The 26,134-nt window shown below is 45.7% G+C and overlaps 1 protein-coding gene across 2 annotated transcripts in view; it reads left to right on the forward strand.

Annotated features, from left to right (window-relative positions):
• LOC134536898 (NFX1-type zinc finger-containing protein 1-like) overlaps window positions 1-26,134 on the forward strand; it is a 50,862-nt gene that overhangs the window by 5,710 nt on the left and 19,018 nt on the right. For both annotated transcript variants that reach the window (XM_063376964.1, XM_063376963.1), the window contains exons 2-9: window positions 809-3,954; window positions 4,491-4,574; window positions 18,611-18,882; window positions 20,942-21,085; window positions 21,722-21,911; window positions 23,555-23,837; window positions 24,284-24,599; window positions 25,078-25,335. In XM_063376964.1, the coding sequence (XP_063233034.1) occupies window positions 897-3,954; window positions 4,491-4,574; window positions 18,611-18,882; window positions 20,942-21,085; window positions 21,722-21,911; window positions 23,555-23,837; window positions 24,284-24,599; window positions 25,078-25,335 (4,605 nt within the window). In that variant the 5' untranslated portion in view covers window positions 809-896. The remainder of the gene's footprint in view (window positions 1-808; window positions 3,955-4,490; window positions 4,575-18,610; window positions 18,883-20,941; window positions 21,086-21,721; window positions 21,912-23,554; window positions 23,838-24,283; window positions 24,600-25,077; window positions 25,336-26,134) is intronic.

Here is a 26,134-nt window from a genome sequence, read left to right on the forward strand (position 1 = left end):
GTAGGTAACCACATATTTCAGAATATATATAAAAAAATTAGAGTATCTTTGTTTTGTGAGCATTTGTCATCATTATCAGAATATGAAATTTTATATGTTCTGTAAACTTTACTTCACTTTACTCATATACATGGCAAAACTTAGGCATGTACCTACACCTCTTTGGAATACATGTCATTATTGTTTTCCTTATTTCTGTGCTTTTCTCTCATCTTTAAAAGTAACCTTTGAACAAGTTTGATAACTGGCTTGAGTTATCTGATTTGATAATTCCAGGAAATTTTATCAGAAAATTTTAAAATTCAATAAAGATAAACAGTGAGGAATTTTATCATCAGTTTTGTATGCTTGCAGTTAGCATTTATTTATTATTAAACTAACATATTGGATCCTAGTTCGGGAGTTTGACTATAGCCTACTTTTCTACATATCCAACACGCTTCAATTTGTTATGCCAATACTCTTGCATGGATAAAATAGACCTATTAGAAAATCATCATATTGTTCCATCTTAACATCTGAAATGCTGCAGAACAGTATACCACTATTTATTTCTTTGAGTTCCTAAAATATAATTATATATTTTTTAAATTAACTTATTCTAAAATTTCCACTGCAAGTAAGGTTACTTAGGATCATAGAGATTTTAAAAATTTTCTTTTTAAGTTGTTTTCATTCGAAAACATTACAGGAAGCAGTATTTTTGTAGTTATGTTCTTAAATTTTATTTCTAGAGATAATAAAAATAAAGTTCTTTATATGTGCTAAAGTTAAGTGTGCAAGTTGTAATTTGTACTTTATTTTTCAGGTATTCTGCTATTTTTTTAACTGTTTTGGCTGTTAAAGAAATTTTTTTAATCTTTTGAATGTAAAATAACACTTTATGGAAGTTCTCAATGGCGGCTAAAAATGAAGAATTTTTAGCTGACCGCTTATTTGCAATTACGATTCCTGTTGCAAATGCTAGGCAAGCGGTTGGTCGACAAAATAATGGAAATCGTTCAAACAACCAACAGTTTGATAGAGGAGGAAATGGATCTAATGGACTCCAGGGTGAGAGAGGTAGATATCACCAGAGAGAAAATAATTTTGATGGTAATCGAGCTAGACTGGATGAGGGACGATACAGCAGAGGACTACAGCCAGCTGCAAACAACAGAAGTCAAAATGGGCACCTGCAGAATAATTTTAACAGGAGGAACATGTCCAATGACAGAAGCATCATGAGCGGCAGCCAAGAGTCTTTGCCTGGCAGCGGCAGAGGTAGGAGAGGGTATTCTGCTGTGCGTTACAGACAAGAAACGGCTGGTGGTAACACGTCCTGGAAGCAGGAGAACAGACGTGAGGATAGAAACAATACTGATGGGAACAGGCAGCAAGGAGGTAGAGTAGGTGCGAGGGGAGACGCAGAAAACGGCCAGAGGTCTGAAAATGGCGTCACTGAAGGTGGTCGGAGACGTGGTGCGTTCAAACAAATGCTCGGCTTCAGGCGCTTGGAAGACCTGGCATCGAAAGAGCCAGAGGATATTCTCGTTACCCTAGCCAACAGCCAGTCTGGTTTCGGGGACCTTCTGGCGGGAGATCTCCGCCCGGACCTGATGATCCTAGTTGTTAAAGTTCTTGCAAAAGCATGCATGGCATCTTTCCTCGAAGTCAAGGTAACTGTATTGGGCAACGCATGCAATAGGTGCTTTGTAGACCAGCTGACTAAGCACGTTGGTACAATACCAACGGACGAAAGCAAGAAAAGGAAAGCTATTCTAAGCGAGTTTCTGGATGACTTATTTACGTTTTGTCACACTGCTCTCAGTCTGCTGCCTGTAAACGCATCTGATGTATTTCCTCAATTGTTTTTCACAATCGAGGGAGCTTTAAAGGGAGTTGAACGTTATCAAGGAATATCAATGCAGGACAAGATAAAGCAGTTTGATGAATTGCAGACTCTGTGTGTTAAGGCCAAGAAAGAGTCTGAGAAGAAAGTGAGCAAGGCAGGGGAGATAATGCAGTATCAGGAACCACCTAACAACTATAGAGAGATAAACCTTTACCCTAACATTCAAGACATTTTCCCTGAAAATGATCAAGCTCCTTTTATTCGTCCCAACATTGTGAAAGGAAGTTATATAAATGTTGAGCATTATCTGGATGTACAATTTCGTTTGCTTCGCGAAGATTTTGTTAAACCTCTACGTGAGGGAATTCAGGAGTACCTGTCCTCGAAAAAAGAGAAAGCTCACAAGTTTGGGAGCGTGAGATTTTATCCCAAGGTGATTTTCTGTGGGACGAAATCTGTGAATAATAGCGTGGGCATGCTCGTGTGTTTTGATCCTGAAAAACGTATGAAAAACATCAAGTGGGAATTTTGTCGTAGATTTATGTTTGGCTCTTTGTTGTGCTTTTCCAAAGATAACTTTCATTCAGTGATTTTTGGCAAGGTTTTGGAACGGGATTTGAAAGATTTGAAAGTAGGAAACATTGTAATTGACATATGCAGCGGAATTGAGCTACAGATGGACAGTAGCGAATACAAAATGGTGGAATCTGAAGTTTATTTTGAACCATACTATCATGTTATGAAAGCACTTCAGAACATGACTGAAAATTCATTTCCTATGAGCCAGTACATTGTTCAGGTGCAACCTCGTAGTGCACCTCCAGCCTACCTTCGAGCTAGACATCCAGTGTATGAAGTAGGTGGGTACAGATTTCCTGTTCTTGATGAGCAGTTGTGGCCATCATCATCCCAGTTGAAGCTGGACGATTCACAATATAGAGCCTTCAAGTCAGCTCTCACCAAAGAATTTGTTGTGATTCAAGGGCCACCGGGCACAGGAAAGACTTTCCTTGGCCTGAAAGTTGCCACAGTTTTGTTGAAGAACGTTGATGCCTGGAATCACCCACATACACCTATCCTTGTGGTCTGCTTTACCAACCACGCACTCGATCAGTTCTTGGAAGGCTTGCTGGATGTCACTGAAAACCTCGTTAGAGTTGGAGGGCAGAGCAAGAACGAAAGGTTGCAGAAATTCAGTCTGAAGGAGAGACGACAGTCTTCGAGGCGTACACGGCAACTTTCCTCCCTCATGAAGGATCAGCAACAGAAAATGTCGGAACTGATGCGCAAGATTAAAAGCATTCAGAAAGATCTAGAATTAGTCACTGGTAATGAGGGAGTAGTAAGTCTTGCTACACTCAAGGAAGTTGGTGGTGTTCATCAGAATGGTGACGTTTTCAGAGAAAACGGCTTGGTCAGCAATGAAATGTTATTGACGTGGTTGACTACAGACAAGGATGAATTTGGAAATGTAGATCGCAAAGGGGAGCAGGCAATGAACGCACAGTATCCCCCACAAGAGACACCACTCGAGGAGAATGGTGACGTAGTAGACGGTTACGACGACGATCTGGAGCTAGAGGATATCAATGTAGTTGACGATGAGATTGACTTGGGAATCAGTCCAGACAGCATAGTGCCACGTGTCACTCTGGCAGTCTCAATGTCTACTTTGGAAAGTGAGATTGACAGATTGACCAAGGAGGTAGGTTCCCTGGATGAGACGGTGAGAAATGACGCGGCCGTGTACAACAGGAGGTGGGGGCTGGAAGACCAGCTCGCGGAGAAAAAGCTGGTGATGAACTATTTGAAAATGCGACTGCTGCAGCCTCAGCCCGAGGCTCGCGTGGTAGAGCGACTCTCGGCCCGCAGGGACTTGATGGGTCTCGGTGTGAACGAGCGCTGGGTGGTCTACCGCCACTGGGTCGGCCAGCTGCAGGAGGTCCTGATCAGAGAGTCCGGCAGGCTGGGGGAGCAGTTCAGGAAAGAAAACAGGAACATGACCGAAATAAGGATGATGGACGACTTGGAAGTGATGAAAGATGTTCAGGTGGTCGGCATGACTACAACCGGGGCCGCCAGACTGCAACCACTCCTGCAGGCACTGAAGCCAAAGATTGGTGAGTATATAATTGTTTTTTATATACCTTATTTATATTGTCACATTTATGGAAGCAAGCACTATCAAAGTTTCATGTAGGAACATTTAATTTTAGAATTCGTTAACTATTGATTTGTTTCTTTACTAAATGACCAAAAAAAAAAAATCTTTAAACTTAGTGTATGAATTTATTTATTTAAATCTGTTTATACATAAATACATAGTAGGTGGTATTAAATATTCAAGCTGTAGTGTAATTTGTTTTAGTGTTTGTTGAGCAAGAGAGAAAACAGAAAGCTTTTGAAGGTGGATACAGTTTGCCATAACTATCAAGAAAAAATATATTTAGTTGGTAAATTTAATTTATCAATAGCTAAATGTGCAACATTGTTATATCAAAGCAGTTAAGTCTTTTAAACTAAGTCATTGTAGTTTCTTCTCTGATTAAAAAACCATATAAATAATTGTGTTAAAGGTTTTGTGTGTGAATAATGACATTGCAAAAATCAGTTTCCACAACCACAAATCAAATTGACTTAATGATTGTTTTTTCAGTTATTGTGGAGGAAGCAGCTGAGGTGATGGAGTCCCATATCGTTGTGTCGTTAACTGAGGACTGTCAGCATCTGATCCTCATTGGTGAGTCAAGCTTGTTACATTTCAGTTTAGCCCGGCCAATACCCTGAATAACAACAGTTCATAACACACTTGCAAATTCTATTACTGCTGATACTAATCAATGAAATAATTTACTGAATAATTGTATCTATTTATTTTGTGTGACTTTCCAGTTATTTACTTTAAAAAAAAAAGTTTTGATGCATGTTCTTGGAAATTCATTCTTTGTTACCAACACTTGAAAAAAATATTTACCCTCATACAGTCCAAAAAATGGCTGCCCAGATTTAATACATTTTTTAAAAAAATTTTTATTTGAATGTTAGAAATGGTTTATTTTGCAGCCTGACCCAGGCCAGCAAGGTTTAAATTTGTCCTTCCTGTGAATTACTTCATATTTTTATGAGTCACAGTGAGAGACAATTTGTCAGGGCAGCTTGTAAGGACAGACTAGATGGACCTTGTGCAAATCTTACCTGAAAATTGTCATGGGGGGGAGGGTTTGTTGTTGTTGTCATTGTTTGTGTACCAGTTCCAAGACATAGACACTAGCACACATCTGTGGAAAATTCCTCACATGCATTAGCCGAACATGCCAGAAATCCAACAAAAGTTTGTAAGCAATTTAATAGAATTATAACCCAGACTAAATTGAACTATGGTGATTTTCTAAATGAAGCATGCTACCAAACTTAACATTCACACCCTTGTTAATCTAACCGTGTGTAAACAAGTAAAATTAACATTTAGGAGCTTTTATAAGGAAACTATAAATTTAAAAAAAAATATTTAAATGATTACCTACAAATGAAATATACAAAGTTTTAAACTAGGTTATTAACAACCCACTTTTATAAACAACTAATTTACCACAGTTATTCTTCATCTAACAGATAGTAAAAAAAATACTTATTTATTTGCAAGTTTGGGGTCCTGCAACATCACAAACTTGGTCACCATTTTGGACTCCTAGTCTATGTGAATTCGGCTAAAATTATTTATGCTAAAGTGTATGCCAAAAGAGAATTTATCTTAATAACAAGTAAACAGTTGGAATGCAAAAATTCTGTTAGGTTTTGACACACTGTAAATAAATAGGCTTGTGGGATAAATTGTTTGTTATATTTTATAACTATCATATATGTCAAAAACAGTAACAAACAGGTGCGTAGGAACCGGGAGGGGAAAGGGGGGACGTGTCCCCCTGAACTTTTTGGGTGGAGGGGACTGTCCCCCCCAACTTTCTAGACAGTGATATTTTTATTTTATAATATTATTCTGCCCAACTTTATTTGTAATTTCTTCACTCATCAAATTTTATCTTAAGGAAGCATCGATGTATCCAATGGTTAGATACAAAAACTGCTTAAAAAACGCTATTTTGCACTTTTAAAATCAAAATTTTACTGTGGAGGACCCCCGGACACCCCCCCCCCCCCCTCGACTTAGTAAGAGGGGAATGGGTTTACATGACATCAAAATCATTATTTGTCCCCCCAACATTATGAACACAGCTACGCCAATGGCTAACAAACAGTACAATTTGTACCCAAAATATTTCAAACAAGTGACTTGTCCCAGGTAGAGGGGAGGAGCAGGAGCGGTCCCCAAGCAGGGGTCGCTGCCCAAGAGCAGGGAGAGATCAGGTAGAGGGGGGGGGGAAGAGAGCAGGAGCGGTCCCCGAGATGGGGTCGCTGCCCAAGAGCAATGGGGGAGAGAGTGGGAGCGGTTCCCGAGTAGGGGTCGCTGCCCAAGGGCAGGGAGGGGTAGGAATGAGGAGCGGTCCTCCAGAGAGGTCGCTGCCTAAATAATACTGCTCAAGTATTTTTGCCACTGGTATTTACCCAGAATTACTGGGAAGAGCTTTCCTCCCTGGCTTAGCTCAGCCAGAGTAAATATACAATGTATGTACATATTCATCAGGGAGGGCACATCTGTACCCTTCCTGTGCATACATATTCGAATTACAATGCTATTTACATTAACCTGTATAATTTAAAGGCTTCTTGATACCACTAAATATTTACATATTCGTCCTGAATTAGGCTGGGCAGGTAGACAAAGTTCCCTTAATTTACATTCCCCTTTGACTGCCATCTAGGGGCGGGTGGCGAACTAACTTTCCTCCCCATAGATTGTGTAGGATGGGTGGCGCACTTGGGGCTTGTGCTATCATACCAGCCGAGGCCAAACTGGTGGACATGACAATTCGCCCCCCTCCCTCTGTGGCCTTGGCTGGGATCGTTGCACATGCCAGGAGTCAGCACGCTGAGCTTCAGTCCCAGGCTGGCTCCTCTACACTGGCCACTACACTTCGCGGAGGTTAGTCGGTAGCGGGCTGGTCTGCCCAGCCGTTCCCATGGTCGTAGGGTCCTGGAGGTAGTTGTCCTGGTGGAGAGGGGCTAGTAGGTTCCTGGGGTTCGGGGTTTTTGGACAGATCTGTTTTCCGTCTCCATGGCTGCAGGTGAATCCTGTTCTGGGGAAACCATATTCCTCGGTCTGGAAAAGGCTCTTTCTTCCAGTGGCATCTTGCCTTTGAGAGGGCGTCGCTCAGCGGCTGTCTCCATGACTGCATGGTCGATTTCCTCTTTGGGGTTCCTCCTTTCTGGCACCACTGAAAACTACTGCCCGAGTTATTTTGGCTTAGCTTGGTAGTGGTAGGGCGAAGGGAAGGAGTTTCTTGAGGTCTCTGGTCCCCTTGCGTCAACACAACCATAGGTTGGTCTCTGTGTTGTTCAGTGCAGATTCCAGGATTAGGGTTAACACCACTTTGATTAGGGGCATTCAGGTCACCCATTCCTTTGGTGCCCCAGTCAAGAGTCCGGCGGGACGTTCGTCCGAAGTGTATAGTTTGATCTTCAAAGTCCAATATCGCCTGCTGCTGCGTGAGCCAATCTTGGCCCAGCACAAGTTCTTCTCGAAGGTCCTTTGCGACTAGACATGGGATCTCCATCTCCACATCGGCTATGCAGCATTGTACCACAGCATTGCCCAGTAAGGTCATGGTGGATCCCTGGGTGGCAAGCTGTGCCATTTGGGGTTGAGAATTAATAGGGGTCCCTATTATCTGCACGACACTCTCGCGCACATAATTAGTGGTGGCGGCTGAGTCGATAAGAGCCTGAATGGGCTGTGAGTCCAGTTGCACCTTGACTCTTGGCAGTTCTTGTTGTGGGTGGTGCTGTACGCACATAAGGCTCGGGGTCGGTCTACCTTCGAGCCGAGCTTGGGAGTTGAGGTCTTCTACCTTCAGTGTAGGGGTAGGGCTCGTTGGTACCACTCTTTCCCTCCAGGGGTCTACTGTGTTGAGGCTGTTCCTTTCAGACTGTTTGCAGCGGAGCACTGGGCAGTCTTGGTGAAAGTGTTGTTCAGGGCAGTGCCAACACTTCGGCAACCTTTTGTTGGGGGTAGCATATTCTTGTACCAGGGTTGGTGGTGAACAAGGTTTACTTGTTACAGTGCCCCTAGTTTCGAGACAGTCTCGCTGCACGGCAGTGGCTCGAACCATAAGTTCGGATAAATTCTCGGGAGGCGAATGCCGTAGAAATGGCAGTAGGTTGGGCCGCACCAGCTCCAACAAGGTAGGAAGAAATTCATTTGGGTCTTTCCCGGGGTGTAGCCTCTTATAAAGTTTCCTTTTCTGTAGTACGAAACTTTCGACATCCTCTCCTTCCTTTTGTTTGGTACCATATAATTGGGCAGTAAGCTTTGCCAGTCTTGATTGGTTTCCAAAATGGTTCAGGAAGCCCCCTGTGAACTCTTCCCAGGTGTCATACAGCCCTTCATGGTTATTCCACCATCTAGAGGCTTCCCCAAGTAGTAATGGACCTATCTGGTCCACCCATTCGGTGGGGTGGATTGCATGTGCCCGTAGGGCTTGCTCCCATTGGTAGACAGATTGCACAGGGTCCTCATGATCCTGCCCTCTAAAGGGCCGAGGTACACTTGCAGATCCTGTACTTGAAGGTAAAGTGGGATTCACTCTACACTGGGCGCAGGTAAACGACATCCCAGCAAGGTCCAGTGGTGTATCTTCCCAGCCTAGACAGGCGAGATGGTAGTCGCGATGGCAGGCCTGGCAGGTAACGATGACTAGGGCTGTCTCCGGGCAGTTCGGCGCGAAGCAGCGCCGGGGAGCTGGAACTGTTGGCTTCTTCTCTACCAGAAGTTGTCTGCAGGGCTGGCATATGTGGATATATGCCTGTTCACTGACTTGTTCCACGATACCAAGGCATTGTAGGTGAAACTGGGCATTGCAGCATACACAGGGAATGCTGGGTCCATCCGGAGCACTGCAGCGAGGTGCGGCACAGGATCCAGAAGACATCCTTCAGTTGGGTTGGGTGCCACCAGGTGTTTTCTGCACTCCTGGAAGTGGATGTGGCTCTGGTTGTGCTGATAGCTCTCGTAGAGGCAGGGCGTGGTCCTCAGGTTATCCAAGCTGACTGGCCCCACGTTGGGCGCCAAATTGACTTGTCCCAGGTAGAGGGGAGGAGCAGGAGCGGTCCCCAAGCAGGGGTCGCTGCCCAAGAGCAGGGAGAGATCAGGTAGAGGGGGGGGGGGGGGGAAGAGAGCAGGAGCGGTCCCCGAGATGGGGTCGCTGCCCAAGAGCAAGGGGGGAGAGAGTGGGAGCGGTTCCCGAGTAGGGGTCGCTGCCCAAGGGCAGGGAGGGGTAGGAATGAGGAGCGGTCCTCCAGAGAGGTCGCTGCCTAAATAATACTGCTCAAGTATTTTTGCCACTTGTATTTACCCAGAATTACTGGGAAGAGCTTTCCTCCCTGGCTTAGCTCAGCCAGAGTAAATATACAATGTATGTACATATTCATCAGGGAGGGCACATCTGTACCCTTCCTGTGCATACATATTCGAATTACAATGCTCTTTACATTAACCTGTATTATTTAAAGGCTTCTTGATACCACTAAATATTTACATATTCGTCCTGAATTAGGCTGGGCAGGTAGACAAAGTTCCCTTAATTTACATTCCCCTTTGACTGCCATCTAGGGGCGGGTGGCGAACTAACTTTCCTCCCCATAGATTGTGTAGGATGGGTGGCGCACTTGGGGCTTGTGCTATCATACCAGCCGAGGCCAAACTGGTGGACATGACACAAGATGTATGATTGACAAAATTCTGTAGTGAACCAATGGATAGTTCTTGACAAAAATAATAGTTAATTTTTATTTACATTCCAAGGTTTCATCAGAACAAAGATACATAAGCCTTGCTGTGTAGGCCTAAGCTTGAGAAATTGCAGGAAATTAGAATGGGCACAATATCAAGCAAAATTTGTATTGTGATAAAATCTGTTCTCTCAGAATATAATGCAAAACACTATTTAAGTTTATTTGATTTAGTTAATTTTTGTGGGCTCCAACTAGTTAGAATCAGTGGTAGGAATCAAAATTACCACTGGGCAAACAAATGTTATTCTTGTAATAATTTCAGTTTGTAGCTAAAACATAAATATTACACCATAGTATTGGTATTGTTCATGTAGTTAAAATACTTCTCTTTCATATACATTATAATTCAGTGTTCTCAACTCACTTGAATGTAAATAAGCGACTAACCATCTCTTAACAGTCACTAACATTAGTGGTTATAGGTCAGGGCAAGGACTTACTGCAATTACTTTGAGGGCTGATCGCGCATTGCCGGTGATTTCGAGATGTTAACTATGGGCGCCACCACGTGGAAGGGCACGTGGACCCGGCGGAGTCTCTCACTCAGGGCGTGACGTAGCCCAAGTGGGGACGAGTTACCAGCCCTTTCTATCCTAGCTACCCAGACCTGGCCCGCTCTAGGCGTCGGGCACGCCACACTCCTAGACTCACTCACCACGTGATTAAATAAGTACTCACTTTATATTTAATTCTCCAGATTTAATTTCACTAACACGTCTCTCTACACGCCCGTTACACGTTACACATTACACGGTTAAAAAGCCTGAGGCACGAATCGGTTTAGGTGAAGGCATGGTCCACACACGTGGCCATGCTGCAAAGTATACTTATTACACGGTGATGAAAAAACTCGACTGAGACAATTAATTAATTAAACAGCCCGCTGGCCGAGAGCTGCCCCGAGGATGACGAGCGAAAGAGATTCAGAAATACTTAACGAGACAGAATTACTTGGTCAGTGCAGAACAAAGGTTGAAGTCCCCGGGGTGCTGGCGCGTCTGCTCTCGGTCAGTGATGAAGATCGACTGGGCTGAGCTCATCGCTCGCAGGTGGCAACATGGCGCCCTTCGCGCCAACGCAATTACCGTTACTATATTCTACGACTCCGTGCCCCGGCGAAAGTTGAGTAAATTACAGATAAACATTAAAAATATATAAAAATTACTGACAATGGAAAGTTTGTTACTATTTACTTATTTAATGATAATTTATATAAAAGCATTCCTATCCTCGTCCAAGTCCGTGCCTGTTCGGGTCCGCCCGGGCAACGTCTATAGTTATTTAAGGTAACTTATTTAAATTAAAGAAACACAAGTAACTACACAGCACTGGGGCGAAGATGGATGAAAACAACAAAAAGGCTTACAATTAATATTAACATAGCAATTTTAGGGATCGCCGCACTGCTTCTAAGCGCCCTCTTGTGGTAGTTCGTGGCGCGCAATTCAAACACACGACTACGTACATGGCGGTACAAATGCCGGGGAAGGGGAGAGGAATGTTGAGGAAACGGAGACTGACTAGGCTCATGGGGCGTAGCCCCGGCTGACGTCAATTGCCCCCCCCTCGAATAGCCGGTCATGTCGACGTTTCCGCTGGGTCGCCTGTGGGCGTGGTCGCCCCCTTATCAACAACAGCTGTGCTTCCTCGCGATCCCTCGGGGTCGTAGCGTGTATCGCGGAGCCGGAACTGGGTCTTGTGACGCCCGGTCTCCCCTCTCTTCCCGCGGTGTTTCGTCTTCCTGCGGTTCGGTTACTGTCACCCTGAACGTGGAGTCTGCCAACGAGTAATGCAGCGGCCATAATGGCTCGTCCGGCGAACCCGGCCTACTCTCTACTTCCTCCGGCCACCTTATCAGTGGTTGGGATGTCGACTGGCCCTCCGTCACTCCGGGCGTGTCCCTGAGAAATCCCCTGAAAGGCGAGACGTCACTCCCCGAGTCTTCGAACAGCCGCCTCGGCCGGACATCTGTGACTGCGAGGGGCGTCGCCTGTCCCGCCCCCAGGTCCGGGAAGCCTCTGAACCCGCCCCCGTCTGTTGGGGTGGACGTGACCAGCTGTGCGGCCGCCCTCCCGTCTGTCTCGTCCGCCGCCTCCGTCTCTCTCTGCCGCGTCCCTGCTCCGTCACGTCTCGTTCCCGTCTCTTCCGCCCCGCCCGCCGCCTCCGTCTCTTCCTGCCGCGTCCCTGCTCCGTCACGTCTCGTTTCCGTCTCTTCCGCCCCGTCCGCCGCCTCCGTCTCTTCCTGCCCCGTCTCCGCCTCGTCCGCCGCCTCCGTCTCTTCCTGCCCCGTCTCCGCCTCGTCCGCCGCCTCCGTCTCTTTCTGTGCCAAGCGCACATCGTCCCGGTGATATTTCGCGGCCCGGCCTGAGGGTAACTTTATCACGACCGCCGTGGGCCCCGCCTTGACCACCGCCACCGGGCCAAACCACTTTGGCGCCAGGCCGGCGCAGAAGTTGCGTCGGCCGGAGGAGAGGGGGTGGAGCCTCGCGTAAACCAGCTGGCCTGGTTTCAGTTCAGGGGGCGGGCGGGTCGTCTCGGGTGTGCGTTGTGCTTGGTAAGCTGCCTGGTTACGTCGCGCCCTATCGTGCGTCTCGGCCAATCGCCTCAGGCGTCCTTCGGGGCTCTCTACGTCCGGGTCCGTTTGTTGTTGCCGCACGTGATATTCCCCGGGGAGGGTGAGGTTCCGCCCCTGGACCATGGTGGCTGGTGTTTCGCCGGTTGCCGCGTTCACCCGTCGCCGGATGCAGTACAGAACGTCCGGGATGTGCGTGTCCCATTGGGCGTGGTCATCCGCGAGCCTCAACCGCAGTTGAACCTTCACCTCTTGGTTGCGTCGTTCCGTGGCGTTCGCGCGGGGGTGGTACACGGGGGTGGTGTGTAGGATTACCCGCCATTTTCTCCCCAGCTGCGCCCACCGGCGCCCGACAAATTGGGTGGCATTGTCCGACAACAGGACCCGGGGGTACCCCCACCTAGGAAAAAACTCCGTTTCCAGGCTGCGTGCAATGGTGCCGGCGCGGATGTTCGCCAGGGGGTAGGCCTCCACCCAACGCGTGTAGCAGTCTGTCACCACCAACAAAAATCTTTTCCCTCGGGGCGTGCGGGGATATGGTCCCATTAGGTCTATGGCGACTGTATGGAATGGCTCGGTGGGCTGCCTGGGTACCTGCTGGGCTGTCCCGTCGGTGCGGCGCGCCTTGTGCCTCTGGCAATGTTTACATCTCCTCACGCAGTCCCGTACAAACTTGTTTACCCCTGGCCAGTAGAACTGTTCCCGCAGATCGCGTCGCGTCTGGTCTGCGCCGGGGTGTCCGGCTAGCCTGTTCACGTGATACATGTCAAACACCTCCCGGCGGGTGGCGGCTGGCGCGAACGTCCGCCATTGGCCAGCTGTCCCCTTAGGTCGCGCCTGCAGTGTCCCGTCCAATACACGGTAGCCTTCACATTCTCCGCTCCCGCAACGGCGCACGATCTCCTGTGTGTCTGTGTCCGTGAGTTGGGCCGCTCGCACGTAGGCGTCTAAGTCATCAAGCTCCGCGCCTGGCGGTAATGTCGGTGTGACGTTAAGGTTTAGGGCACACAATGCGGCTTGGGTTGTCGGGGTGCGCGGGGTCCTGGGTATGCGCCCGCTGGGTGGTGGAAAAAGCTCCTCCCACTCCGCATCATCACAGGCTGTGACGGTGACGTCCGGATCTCGCGACAGCTCGTCCGCTAGTTCGTTCTGTTTTCCCGGTACATGCTCGACTTCGAAATCTAAGGCCTGTAGAAGCATGGCCCAACGCGTCAGCTTCGAACGTCGCCCCTGCATCGTGGCCAGCCATTTGAGACATTGGCTGTCAGTTCTCAGTACGAATTTCTGCCCCTCCAGGTGTGGGCGGTAGCGTCTGAGGGCCCAAACTACGCCTAGACACTCACGCTCGTTCACGCTATACCGCTGCTCGACGTCGCCGAACTTGGCGCTTGCATATTCAATCACCCGAGGCTCGCCGTCGTCGCCGAGTTGTAACAGGATGGCCCCGATGCCCTTCTCGCTCGCGTCTGTTTGTACGATCAGGGGTCTGCCTGGGTCCAGCCGCGCGAGTAAGTGGCACTGTTGAAATCTGCGTTTTAGCTCGTCAAAAGCGTTCTGGGCTTCCACGGTCCACCTGAACGGACGTTTGGGTGACAGCTGTTCTGTCATCGGCGCCGCTACTACCGAGAACTCTGGGACGAAGGCTCGCAGCCAGTTAGCTAGCCCCAAGAACTTTTGCAGTTGCTTGCGCGTGCGTGGGGGCTCCTTGTTGATAATTACACTCAGCTGTTTTTCCGTGGGTCTGTTTCCGTCCGCGTTAACCACTAAGCCCAGGAAATCTAGTTCTGTGGTCCCCAGGTGGCATTTTTCGCGATTGCATGTCAGACCATGGCTCGCCAGGCGTTCCAAGACTAATGCTAAATGATGCGCATGTTCTTCCCACGTCTGAGACCAAACAATTATGTCGTCCAGATACGCGGCCGCAAACTTGCCCGAGTAGTTGTCTAAGACCCGTGTCATCATCCCTTGGAAGGTAGCGGGGGCGTCCTGTAGGCCGAATGGCATCGCGCAAAACTGAAATCTCCGCCCGTCTGGGGCTGTGAACGCCGTCTTGGGTCGGTCCGCCGGACGTATCGGCACCTGCCAATACCCAGATTTTAGGTCGAGGGAAGAAAATATCTTGGCGTTACCCAGGCCTGAAAGTGTGTCGGCCATGTTCAGCAGGGGGGGTGGGGCATTAATTGTCACTCTATTGATAGGTTTGAAATTGACACAGAAGCGTAGTTTCCCGTCTTTTTTTTCTGCCAACACGACCTGGAAATTATACGGACTTTCGCTAGGCTCAATTATCCCGTCATGCAACATGTCCTGAACCTGGTCTAGGATGGTCTGTTTACCAACGTGGCCGTAGCTACCGGGTGGGATAAACATTGGCTCGTGAGGATGGGTCGGGATGGCATGCTCAGCTATGGTGGTACGTTTCAGCGGGTCCGCGGACGCAAACACATTACACTGATGATCGAGGACCTGCTGGATGGTAGCACGAAACTCGGGGGGAACTCCGTGCTGGAACTCGTCGAGACTGACCTGGTTTACTGCTGGTGGAGTAGGCTTACCCAGCCCGTGGATGGTCCGCCGCCCCTGGGTGCCGACGTGGACGCAGCCGGCCCGGATGTCGATGGCTGCGTGCTGCTCGTAGAGCCAGGGTAGCCCCAGAATGACGTCATCACGTAACTGCTCCACCACCAGCGCCGTCGTGACGGACCGTTGGTCCCGCACGTCCACCTCCAGCGTCGCGACGCCCTGGGTGTAGCAGGCGTCCCCCGTGGTAGCCAGCTGGAGTTGGCCCGGGTGGTACTCGAAGTTGTCACGGCCAATCACGCGTGCCGCCACACAGTTGTGGCTGGCGGCGGTGTCAACAAGCGCGTGGACTGCGCGCCCGTTGACAACCACCGGAATGCGCAACAGGTCGGCCTCCGCCACTCCCACGTGACCCAGGAGAGGCCCCGCCGCCGTAGGTCTGTTGTTGTTAGGTGAGGCGGGGGAGGTGGGCTGTCTTAGCGCGCCGCCCCCTGCCGTCCGTTTCCCGACGGCTGCTGCGCCGCGAAGTCAGGCCGGAACTTGTTCCTCACCGGGCAGTTCTCGTGCCAATGGAACGTGCCTGGTGGACACGTGTGGCACTGAGGTGGTGGGCTGCCGCCGGTAGTCCGTCTCCGCCATGTCAGCTGCGCGTGGCCGCTCGGTCCGGGTTCGTCGCGCCTAGCTTGGTCTCGGGTGGGCGCCGTGTAGGGCACCAGCGCCTTGGTGTCGGCGGGCGTCGTGTCTTCCTGCTTGGTGCTCAGGGTGGCGTGGATCCTGGTCGGTCTGACAGCTCGTAGGTCCTGCTCTAAGACGCGCGCCTGTTGGACGAACTCCTCTGCCGGACGCCGCGTCATCGGGCGTAAATACGGGCGAAATTCCGGGCGCATCAGCTCAACTACCCGCTCCAGCACTCCGGTAGGTTCTTCTCCGGGAAACAGCCGCTTGTACAGACGTATTTTTTTCATGATAAACGCTTCCGCCGCCTCCGTCGCGCCTTGCTCGAGACAATACAGCTCCGTCCGCACTCTCATCTCTGTCTTCACGTCCGCGAATCTGGCCTCGAACAATCTCGCGAACTCGGTCCACGGCATGTCATACTCCTGGACGATCTGCCACCACGTCTTGGCGTCGCCTTTGAGCGCGGTGCTCACCCTGTTCGCCCACTCACACTCCGGCACTCCGTAGCGATTCAGGCGTTCCCGACACGCGTGTACAAATCTCCGCGGATCGTCGCTGGTTCTGCCCGCAAATTCCGGTAGCTCCACGTGTCCTATGAGAGGTACCCTGCTCCGTGGTGTGTCGGCGGCGTCTCTCACCGGGCTGCGGCCTGACGGGCCCGCTATTCTCACGTGGTGGCACCACTGGCACGTGTACCACCCGTCTTGAAAGGAGATTATTTCGGACTTCGCGAAACACGCCGTGTGCTTGAACGCGCGACAGTTCCGGCACCAGCCTCCCTCCCGCGTCTTGCCCTCACACTCCGCATCCGTGCACTTCCCGTGTCCCGCCTCAAACTGATCCGCCCGTTCTGCCTGCTCGTGGTTCGGCTGCGCTTCATACTGTCCTACGCACACGCACGTGTCCGTCCACGAAGAAATCGCCGTCCCGCTCACCTGGCGCGGTCGCGCGCACATAACACAATATAAGCTATTCTTTTGAAACAACTCACTTGCCTTAATCGCGCCCGGATTTTTGTCAAGTCCGTGGTTGTCCGACATGGTCATGTGGTGGTGAGGCCGGTCGATTGCCCCTCTTCCCTTCGCTACGCGACGCGACGCGGATGGCGGTACACACACACACTGACCTGGCCCGGCTGCTGTTGTCGCGAGGAATGCGGCCACCTGGCTGCTCGCAGCGAATTCCTGGAAGCGCGCGCCCGGCTGGTCACGTGGCCGGCGCGCCAGAGTCCCGCTATGCGCTCCGCGCGAACAATAGTTCCAGCGCGAACTTTAGTTCCGCGCGCTCCGCGTAACAACCGCCTATCTCACACGCTCGTACAGGTCTGGTTTTCGCGGAAGATGTAACTCGCCCCACGCTCTTGGGCGCCATTTGAGGGCTGATCGCGCATTGCCGGTGATTTCGAGATGTTAACTATGGGCGCCACCACGTGGAAGGGCACGTGGACCCGGCGGAGTCTCTCACTCAGGGCGTGACGTAGCCCAAGTGGGGACGAGTTACCAGCCCTTTCTATCCTAGCTACCCAGACCTGGCCCGCTCTAGGCGTCGGGCACGCCACACTCCTAGACTCACTCACCACGTGATTAAATAAGTACTCACTTTATATTTAATTCTCCAGATTTAATTTCACTAACACGTCTCTCTACACGCCCGTTACACGTTACACATTACACGGTTAAAAAGCCTGAGGCACGAATCGGTTTAGGTGAAGGCATGGTCCACACACGTGGCCATGCTGCAAAGTATACTTATTACACGGTGATGAAAAAACTCGACTGAGACAATTAATTAATTAAACAGCCCGCTGGCCGAGAGCTGCCCCGAGGATGACGAGCGAAAGAGATTCAGAAATACTTAACGAGACAGAATTACTTGGTCAGTGCAGAACAAAGGTTGAAGTCCCCGGGGTGCTGGCGCGTCTGCTCTCGGTCAGTGATGAAGATCGACTGGGCTGAGCTCATCGCTCGCAGGTGGCAACATGGCGCCCTTCGCGCCAACGCAATTACCGTTACTATATTCTACGACTCCGTGCCCCGGCGAAAGTTGAGTAAATTACAGATAAACATTAAAAATATATAAAAATTACTGACAATGGAAAGTTTGTTACTATTTACTTATTTAATGATAATTTATATAAAAGCATTCCTATCCTCGTCCAAGTCCGTGCCTGTTCGGGTCCGCCCGGGCAACGTCTATAGTTATTTAAGGTAACTTATTTAAATTAAAGAAACACAAGTAACTACACAGCACTGGGGCGAAGATGGATGAAAACAACAAAAAGGCTTACAATTAATATTAACATAGCAATTTTAGGGATCGCCGCACTGCTTCTAAGCGCCCTCTTGTGGTAGTTCGTGGCGCGCAATTCAAACACACGACTACGTACATGGCGGTACAAATGCCGGGGAAGGGGAGAGGAATGTTGAGGAAACGGAGACTGACTAGGCTCATGGGGCGTAGCCCCGGCTGACGTCAACTTAAATGCAGGAGTTTCCTTTTAATGATACCTTTTATTATTGCGCTATGCACCTATGCTAAACTAGAACACAATCAGCTCTCTCTAAGCACCTTATTTAAGGTGTATACTATTCTATTTAGCTATAACACACCAATATATATGGCAGTGCTTGTGAGTTGCGTTAAGTCTTATTCGTTGCACTTTTTAGTGAAAAAACATACATTATTTTTCAAATATCAGTCCGTTTACTACAAAGTCCATAATTGGTGCTGTTGCCCCGGTCACGTGACTTCAGAGTTGTTTATTAACAGTTTTCAAAAACATGAATAATTGTGTATTTAATGTTTATTAAATAATTACACTTAAAAATTTCATTGTGGGAGCAATTACTCCTAGCAGGATCTGTGCTATTGAGATCCCAACAGTTTTCGTGGATAGAGTATGATCAATATAGAGTAATAGTTTTTGTTGAGTCCAATACTGTTAATTCTCCAAATATATATTATTATTTTAAATGTTTATAATACAGTTTGTAAAAAGACGTAGGCCATCTTATTTGTGCTGTTGTTTCAGCACAATACAGTATAAAATAGAAAGCAGTATGTCACTTTAAAAAAATAATTCAAAATTTGACCTATAGGGGACCATCAGCAGCTTAGGCCAACCACAGCAGACTACCACCTTGCCCGGAAGTTCTACTTCGACATATCCTTGTTTGAACGCATGCTGAAGAACGGAATGCACTGCGAGACCCTGAAAGTGCAGCATCGTATGCGACCAGAGATAGCCCGGCTGATTGTCCCCACCATCTATCCAGAGCTTCGAAACGACGAGACTGTTCATCGATACGAGAAGATTCTGGGAGTGGACAAGAGCTTGTTTTTCATAACCCACAATCATCATGAAGATAAGGTAATACAGGGTTCATATGCCTCCTTAATATTGTCTTTTATTTGAACAAGGGCCCGTAGAAGTCCTTAGATTTCACTAAGAATCCTTAAAAACGCCTTAATAAAGATTGATAGCATGTAAGTAATGGATAATTGTAGGTAGGTATTTGAAATGTTTTTTTTTCTGACTTGGCAGAAAACATCACTTAGCGCATGCACAGTAATATTTTAAGTGAATTTCAGGCTATGTGACTTAATTTTATACATAAAAAACATTTTTAGTTCATTTTTCATACTTTGTATTTCACTTTTAAACTTAAAATGTGTGTTTTGCTGTCTTAATTTGAACTCTTAAAGTAAATGTAATTAGTATTTTAAACTCATAAAGTAAATGTAATTAGTGATCAAATTAAACCTTTGGGCTACAAATTTCAGATACACACTATGCTTGAGTTAGATATGTTTCAGAGATGATTCTGGACAATAGGGGCTAACTGAATAACCAACATAATACTTTGTGCATTAACTATTTAAAATTTGTATTTAACTTGAGGTATTTTTTGATATTACAAGTAGTTTTCCAACTCTTGATATTGGCGAAGGCGATGAAGTAAAGCGGTCCTTAAAAACTCCTTAATGTTTGATTGCACAAGAGGATACGAACCATGCAAACCATGTAATATATATGTAAGTCTCAGGCATCCTGAAGATAAGCTAATATATTCCCATTTCGAAAAAAGCTTAATTCACTGTGTAGTCAGTTCCAGTAGTGTCTCAATTAACCAAGTCAATGTGAACCATGGTGACTTCTGATAAATAAAATCTCAGCTAACACAGAGATATAATTAAAAGATCATCCTGGTTTTTCAGATGGCCTAGTGGTGTCATTTTTCGGGGTAACATTTTCCCAGCTTTTCTTCAGCGTCAGTTCTTTCACTTCACTTATCCAGTAACTTGCATAATGGAAGCTGATTTTCAGTAAGGATTTTAACAGCAGTTAAATCATCTTCTAGGTCCTCACGCAAATTTTTCAAGTCTTTGCCGGGAATGAAACTTTAGGTCAGCTCGGATAAAACATAACCCTGGTTAATCAGAGATCAGCTATTTGAGGCACTACGGTATTTTGTTACTGTATGTGTCTAGCAGTTTCATGGCAAAGTTGCAGATGTACAAAATAATTTTAATTATGGACAGAATGTTTCCTATCTGAATACAGACGTGCACTGAATAACCATTTCTTGCTTTGTGTGGAATCAGAGTTATTTAAATTAGTATTTTTTTTATGTACATAGCTGGTTTTCACAGCATGGACTGCCAAAATCAATATTTAATACCTAATGGAGGTAAATTTTATAGATTGTTTTCTATGATAGTGATGCTAAGTTTTCAAGATACAAAACAAGGTCTTTAATCAGGGGTTTTATGTATGTTTCAGTTCTTGTCTGTAATCTGGCACCAATCAAATTGCTTACGTTCTTTTTTTTTTTGGGTTTATTTCGGCTGTTGACCTTGATTGGCTGCCTGTTCGTTATGCTGCTCTGTCTGTATTTTTATTTAGCTTAAGAGTTCATTATTACTGTGAGGTTTCATGTTAGTATAGTCTATCTTTTTTTTAAAGCATTACATTCCATATTTGGTATTTACATTAAAACTATTTTGACATTTGGTAATGCAGCACCCGCTGTGGTATTGAAACTATTTTTTTTTTTTTCACGTATGAGAAACAAGTTGAATACTGAAATAAGCTGGTGGATTTTGCCCATAGAATTTACTCTTTTGCTACTCCATTTTCAGAGTCTTTGCCGGGATTATCTTTATGCGCATGCTTATTAGTGCCATATTTTTCTATCTATAAAATTGGTCAGTTTTATTATTTAAAATTCAAAACAATCATAAGAAAGCAAAAGTTAACATTACAAATTACGCTTAAAAATTTGCCTGTTGCAGATTCCAACTTTATGAAAAACAAAACCACTTTATTTTATATTACGTATGTAAACACATACTTTACATTAAATATGTTTTTAAGTTTATAAAAAAACAAGATGGTGCACCAAAATGTGTGTTATTTTTTGCACAAGGTTGAAGATTCATCAAGTCGTAAGAATACTCACGAAGGAGCATTTGTTATTGCTCTCTGTCGTTACCTTCTGATGCAAGGATATCAACCAGACCAAATAACAGTTCTGACAACGTATTCAGGACAGATGTTCTATTTGCGAAATGTAAGTATTAATAGTGGTTTTTGAATTTTTTTTATTATTTTTGTGCATTGTAAACAAAGAAACAACACAATGTTATGTTTTCTTACTGTACTGTACCCATTAAGATTTTTTTAATGTTAAAATTGGAGTAATATAATTTTAGGTATTCATAGGGCTTTAACTAAAAAAGTAAAACTACCTGAAGGTTTCTTATCTATGAGAAAAATACATCACTTAAGAGAAGTTATTTGAAAAATTTTATGTGACAAATCTAACAAGCATGCAAGAATTATAATTGGGCTGTAAATTATGAGAGACCTAAGACGGCCTACAAAATAGTCACAGCCCATAAATTATTTATTGTCGCTGGTTTTGAAATTCCTGAAAAGGTTCTTACTTGGCTTACTTTTTTTTAATTTTTTAGGAACATTATATTTTTATGGCCATATTTGGGTAGTGAGATGGCAAGACACGTGAGAAGGGTTGGGGGGTTGTTTGAAAAAAATTCTACAATTTTTTTTTAAGTTGGGTTTTGTTACTTGCAAATGAAAGTATTGAATGATTAGTGACAATAATAAAATTGCTATTTGAAACCTTGACTATAATTTATTGTAATTGAGTATGAAGAATGCAAAATAAACCAATATTTTTTTTTAGGAACGTAGAAAGTTTGAAATGCTGAGAGAAGTCAAAATGACTGTTGTGGACAACTTTCAAGGGGAAGAAAATGACATAATTCTTCTGTCGTTGGTTCGAAGCAATGAAGAGGGAAAAATTGGTTTTCTTAGTATTGAGAACAGGGTGTGCGTCGCCTTGTCGAGAGCAAGGAAGGGACTTTACATAATCGGTGAGTGTGATAAGTTCAGTATTAATTATTAAGAGTACAGCATGTTTTCACAACTACATTTTTTTTTCATGGTGAAGAGACTGTACATTCACTGTTAATGTTTTTCATTTTATGTAGCTGTGAAATTTTTTTTTGTGAAATATTTTTTTTATACTTTTTCCCTTAACTGTGGTGAAACCATAAAATGAATGATGTCAGTTTGCGATCCACGGAAATTCCTCCGATGACTTGGGCAGTTTTCGGGAAAACGAAACTTTAGGTTTCCAGGGGAAGTATGGTTACAAAAAAAGTGGGGCCTGCCACATAGTTTGACTCAACACAGATAACCTTACTTAGAACTAGCTTAGTACACTTCGATACGGACACCATATAAACTCTGGTAATGTTCAGACAGTATTTAAGTTCCTGTCACGTTTTCCGATTCATATTCACAGTTGTAAGTGGCAAATTCTGCAGCTATCCTCATTTAAGGGCCCCGCCTACCTGGGCGCGGTGTGCAGAGCTTCAAGGAAAACCACGAGATTTGTGAACTACTCAAGATATCAGAATGGAGTGAGTTTACAAAAAAGGATTTAAGAATTTGCTGAGGGCCAGTAAGTAGGTTTGTTTTCAAATAAAGATTTTAAAGTGTATTTTTATAAGAGTTAATTTGACTAAAAGGTGTGTTTTCATTGTAATTTTTAGACATAAAACAACCGGTACAGATTCATGAAAGCGCTTACAGGCCTTGCATTACACCTTTATCTTTTCTCTGCCATATAATGTTGTGGTTACCGCTCAGGTTTCATAGTTGTGTTTCAAGCCTTAAGGTCACACGAGGTCACAGGCAAACTTTTCTGTATCCTACACTGAGAAGATAATAAACATCCAGCACTTTGAAGTGAGCATCGCTGCAGCATCTGCGTCTTCAACTATGTTCACGAATTAGAAAATGTAGTAGGAAATTCAATACTGTCTGAACCTTACTGACAAGTTAAAATGGCGCCATTATTGAAGTGTACTAAGTAAGCCAAGACTAAAAATTTTGATTTTTCGGAACATTTTAAAATGTCCCACTTGTGTATCCATTCAATGCTTATTTTACAATTACAGTTTAGATTTTTGGCTATCATTCTCGATGACACAGTAATAAATCTACTAACAAATCTGAAAGTTTTGTGTTTTTATAAAGGAATTCTTTATAAAGAAGTGAAATAAAAACAAGGCTTATAAGTTTATGATACCAGATTTCCCATCATTCCTGGACCCAGTGTGTATATTTTAAGTGTGTTTGCTACATCATGACTTGTATTTTTATTTTTAAATCTTTCAACCATTCTTTAGACATTTTTGTGAAAGTTTGGCATAAAGATGAAATAAAGGAGCCTATGAAAATAAATCTTACTGTGCAAATTTCATTAAAAACTATGCATTCCTTTGGTAAGTTGTGTTCTTAAATATAAATTTTTTATTTTTTATTTTGGCTTTAAAACATATTTTGTTGCAACAAGTCAATAACATGGTTGGTAAAAAAAGGATGCTTCCTTTAAGCCACGACAAGTGAATATTTTTGCACTTATGTAGAATATTTTATTCAATAGACCATGACAAATAATTATTGTGCCGTACGGTTCCCTGCCTGCACGCTGCGCTCGTGTCCGCAGGGAACATGGACCACCTGACCGGGAGCAGCGAGCTGTGGCGGCAGATCCGGGCCAGCCTGGTGGCGCAGCAGTCGCTGGGCGGGGCACTGCCCCTGCGCTGCCAGGTGCACCAGGGCCAGTGCAGCCAGGTGAAGGCAGCGGGCGACTTCCTCAGGAGCGTCCCCGAGGGGGGCTGCATGCTGCCGTGCCGGGTGCTGATGCCGTGCGGCCACAAGTGCCAGAGCGTCTGCCACGTGCAGGACCGCGAGCACGCCGCCAAGCGCTGCCTCCAGGACTGCGCCAGGTAACCTCGCCGACGTCGTCGGGAACAATCTCACGGCAATGTTCGCCATTGCGGGAGAAGGTTTGGACTTCTCCCGTGAATTGAACCCAGATGGGAGTCTAGTGATGTGACCACTCGTACAAATTGTCAGTTACGGATCTGTGATGTTTAGATGAAAATTCAAGAGCTTAATACACCAGGAAGATTTTACAGTAATGGGTTTTATTAGGCGGGTTTTACCGTACTTGATCTGATTTGATAGAGATTTTTATCACATGGTGTCTGCATAGGATTAAAGGCAATGGGACTTCTAAGATCATAGTGGGCTCTGACTTGGGTACACGCCCTGCTAAAAATTTTGATTTATGCAGGGATGCTGTAATTTAGCCAGAGGACTCCCACTGTGCTTGAAGAATAATTAGTGTGCCCCTGATTGTGCAGAGACTGTACAGTGCCCTCTGCGGCAGGTCCCCGCCTGATTGCACCTTCTACCACAAGTGCCCGAAGCTGTGCTCCGAGGAATGCGGCGAGTGCTGCGTGATCGTTGTTCGGCAACTGCCGTGCGGCCACGCCAAGGACCTGATGTGCCACGTTGACCACCGCACCTACAAGTGCCAGGTCGCCGTGCCCTCGACGCTGCCGCACTGCGGCCACGCGGTGGACAAGCCGTGCCACCGGAACGTGGCCACCTTCCCGTGCCCGGTGCCGTGCGAGAACCGCCTGCCGTGCGGGCACAGCTGCGAGCTGTCCTGTCACGTCCTCAGGGATCCCGACCACCTGGAGGTAACTCACGGCCGTCGGTTCGAGCATGGGGATTGCAATCGAACCAAAGCTAAACAAAACTGAACCAAAATCACAAAAATTATTTGCTGAAATATGTTGACCAAATGAATTCGGAAAAGAGTTTTAATATAAAAGGATAAAGAAAAGCATTAGAAATTACCTGCAGAAGACGTACCAATGAAATGGATTCTGTATTATTTTAGTTATAACTCCACATTGTTTATATTATTATGAATGATTGTATACAAATCATCCTTTACTACATGTAAATGTTAGCCTCGGAAAAAAATACCTTTTGTATTTCTCAATAACCATACTTTTGTATTAAACAAATCACTTAGCACTTTGACCCCTATGTAATTTCTAGGGACTGAGAAAACACATTGTATTAATGGAGGTTGTAATTAATTGGGTTTTAGTGTACTTTAAAGTAAGGTATTTTGCAGTGAGGTTTCACTGCACGTTGTTGTTCGTGCAGTACAAGTGTCGGAAGCCGTGCGCCAAGACCTACACCGGCTGCACCAAGGACCACAAGTGCGAAAAGCGCTGCCACGAAGTGTGCGGCCTGTGCACGGTGCCCGTGCAGAAGAGGCTGGAGTGCGGCCACGTGCACAAAGTGCCGTGCAGCACGGACACCGCGACTTTCGAGTGCCGGCGCGACTGCGGCAAGGTCCTGCCGTGCGGCCACAAGTGCAAGAGGAAGTGCTTCGAGCAGTGCGGTGGCTGCCAGGAAAAGGTAATTGTTTTCAGGGTCCGTACTCCACCTTAATGTCCTTAATTTGTCTTAAATTGATAAAGGGCCCTTAAAAGTACCTACATTTCACTAAGAATCCTTAAAAAATCTTTAATAAAGATTGGTCTTAAATTGATTAATGGCCCTTAAAAGTACCTATATTTCTCTAAGAATCCTTAAAAACTCTTTAATAAAGACTGATAGCTTGCTAGTTATGAATAACTGCAGGTATTTTAATGTTCTTTTGTTTGTCAACTTGGAAGCAAACAACACTTTGTACATACCCAGTACAATTGGCGACTTTCAGGCCAGGTGATAAGATTTTATTTATAAAGAACATAATAAATTGGTTTTTCATAATTTGTATCTCAATTTTTAACTAAAAAAGGTATATTTTATTGTCTTACTTTGAACTTTTATATTAAATATATGTAGTGATCATAGTAAATGATGGTTATAAAATAGGGATGGGATGAATCCACATTTTGGTTGAATCCGAATCCTTGTTCGAATCCTCAGTGTTTGTCATCGAATCTCGAATCCCAGTCACACACTAAACTTCACATGTTATTAAAAAATATCACACATTTATTTTAAAAAATTAAACATAGGCCTGTATATTAAAAAAAATCACATGTGTATTTATAAAATTATTTATTTAAAAAAAAATTACTTATGTATTTATTAGGTTCAATTTTTTTTTAAAAAGGTGAGCAATCCAACCAATCATACACGCCGCTTGGGCTCTTCCCTCTATGTTCAACCAATCATTTGCTCGCTGTTCTAACTGAATACCGTGCCC

This window comes from Bacillus rossius, chromosome 11 (genome assembly GCF_032445375.1).
Source record: "Bacillus rossius redtenbacheri isolate Brsri chromosome 11, Brsri_v3, whole genome shotgun sequence".
Taxonomy (NCBI): domain Eukaryota; kingdom Metazoa; phylum Arthropoda; class Insecta; order Phasmatodea; family Bacillidae; genus Bacillus; species Bacillus rossius.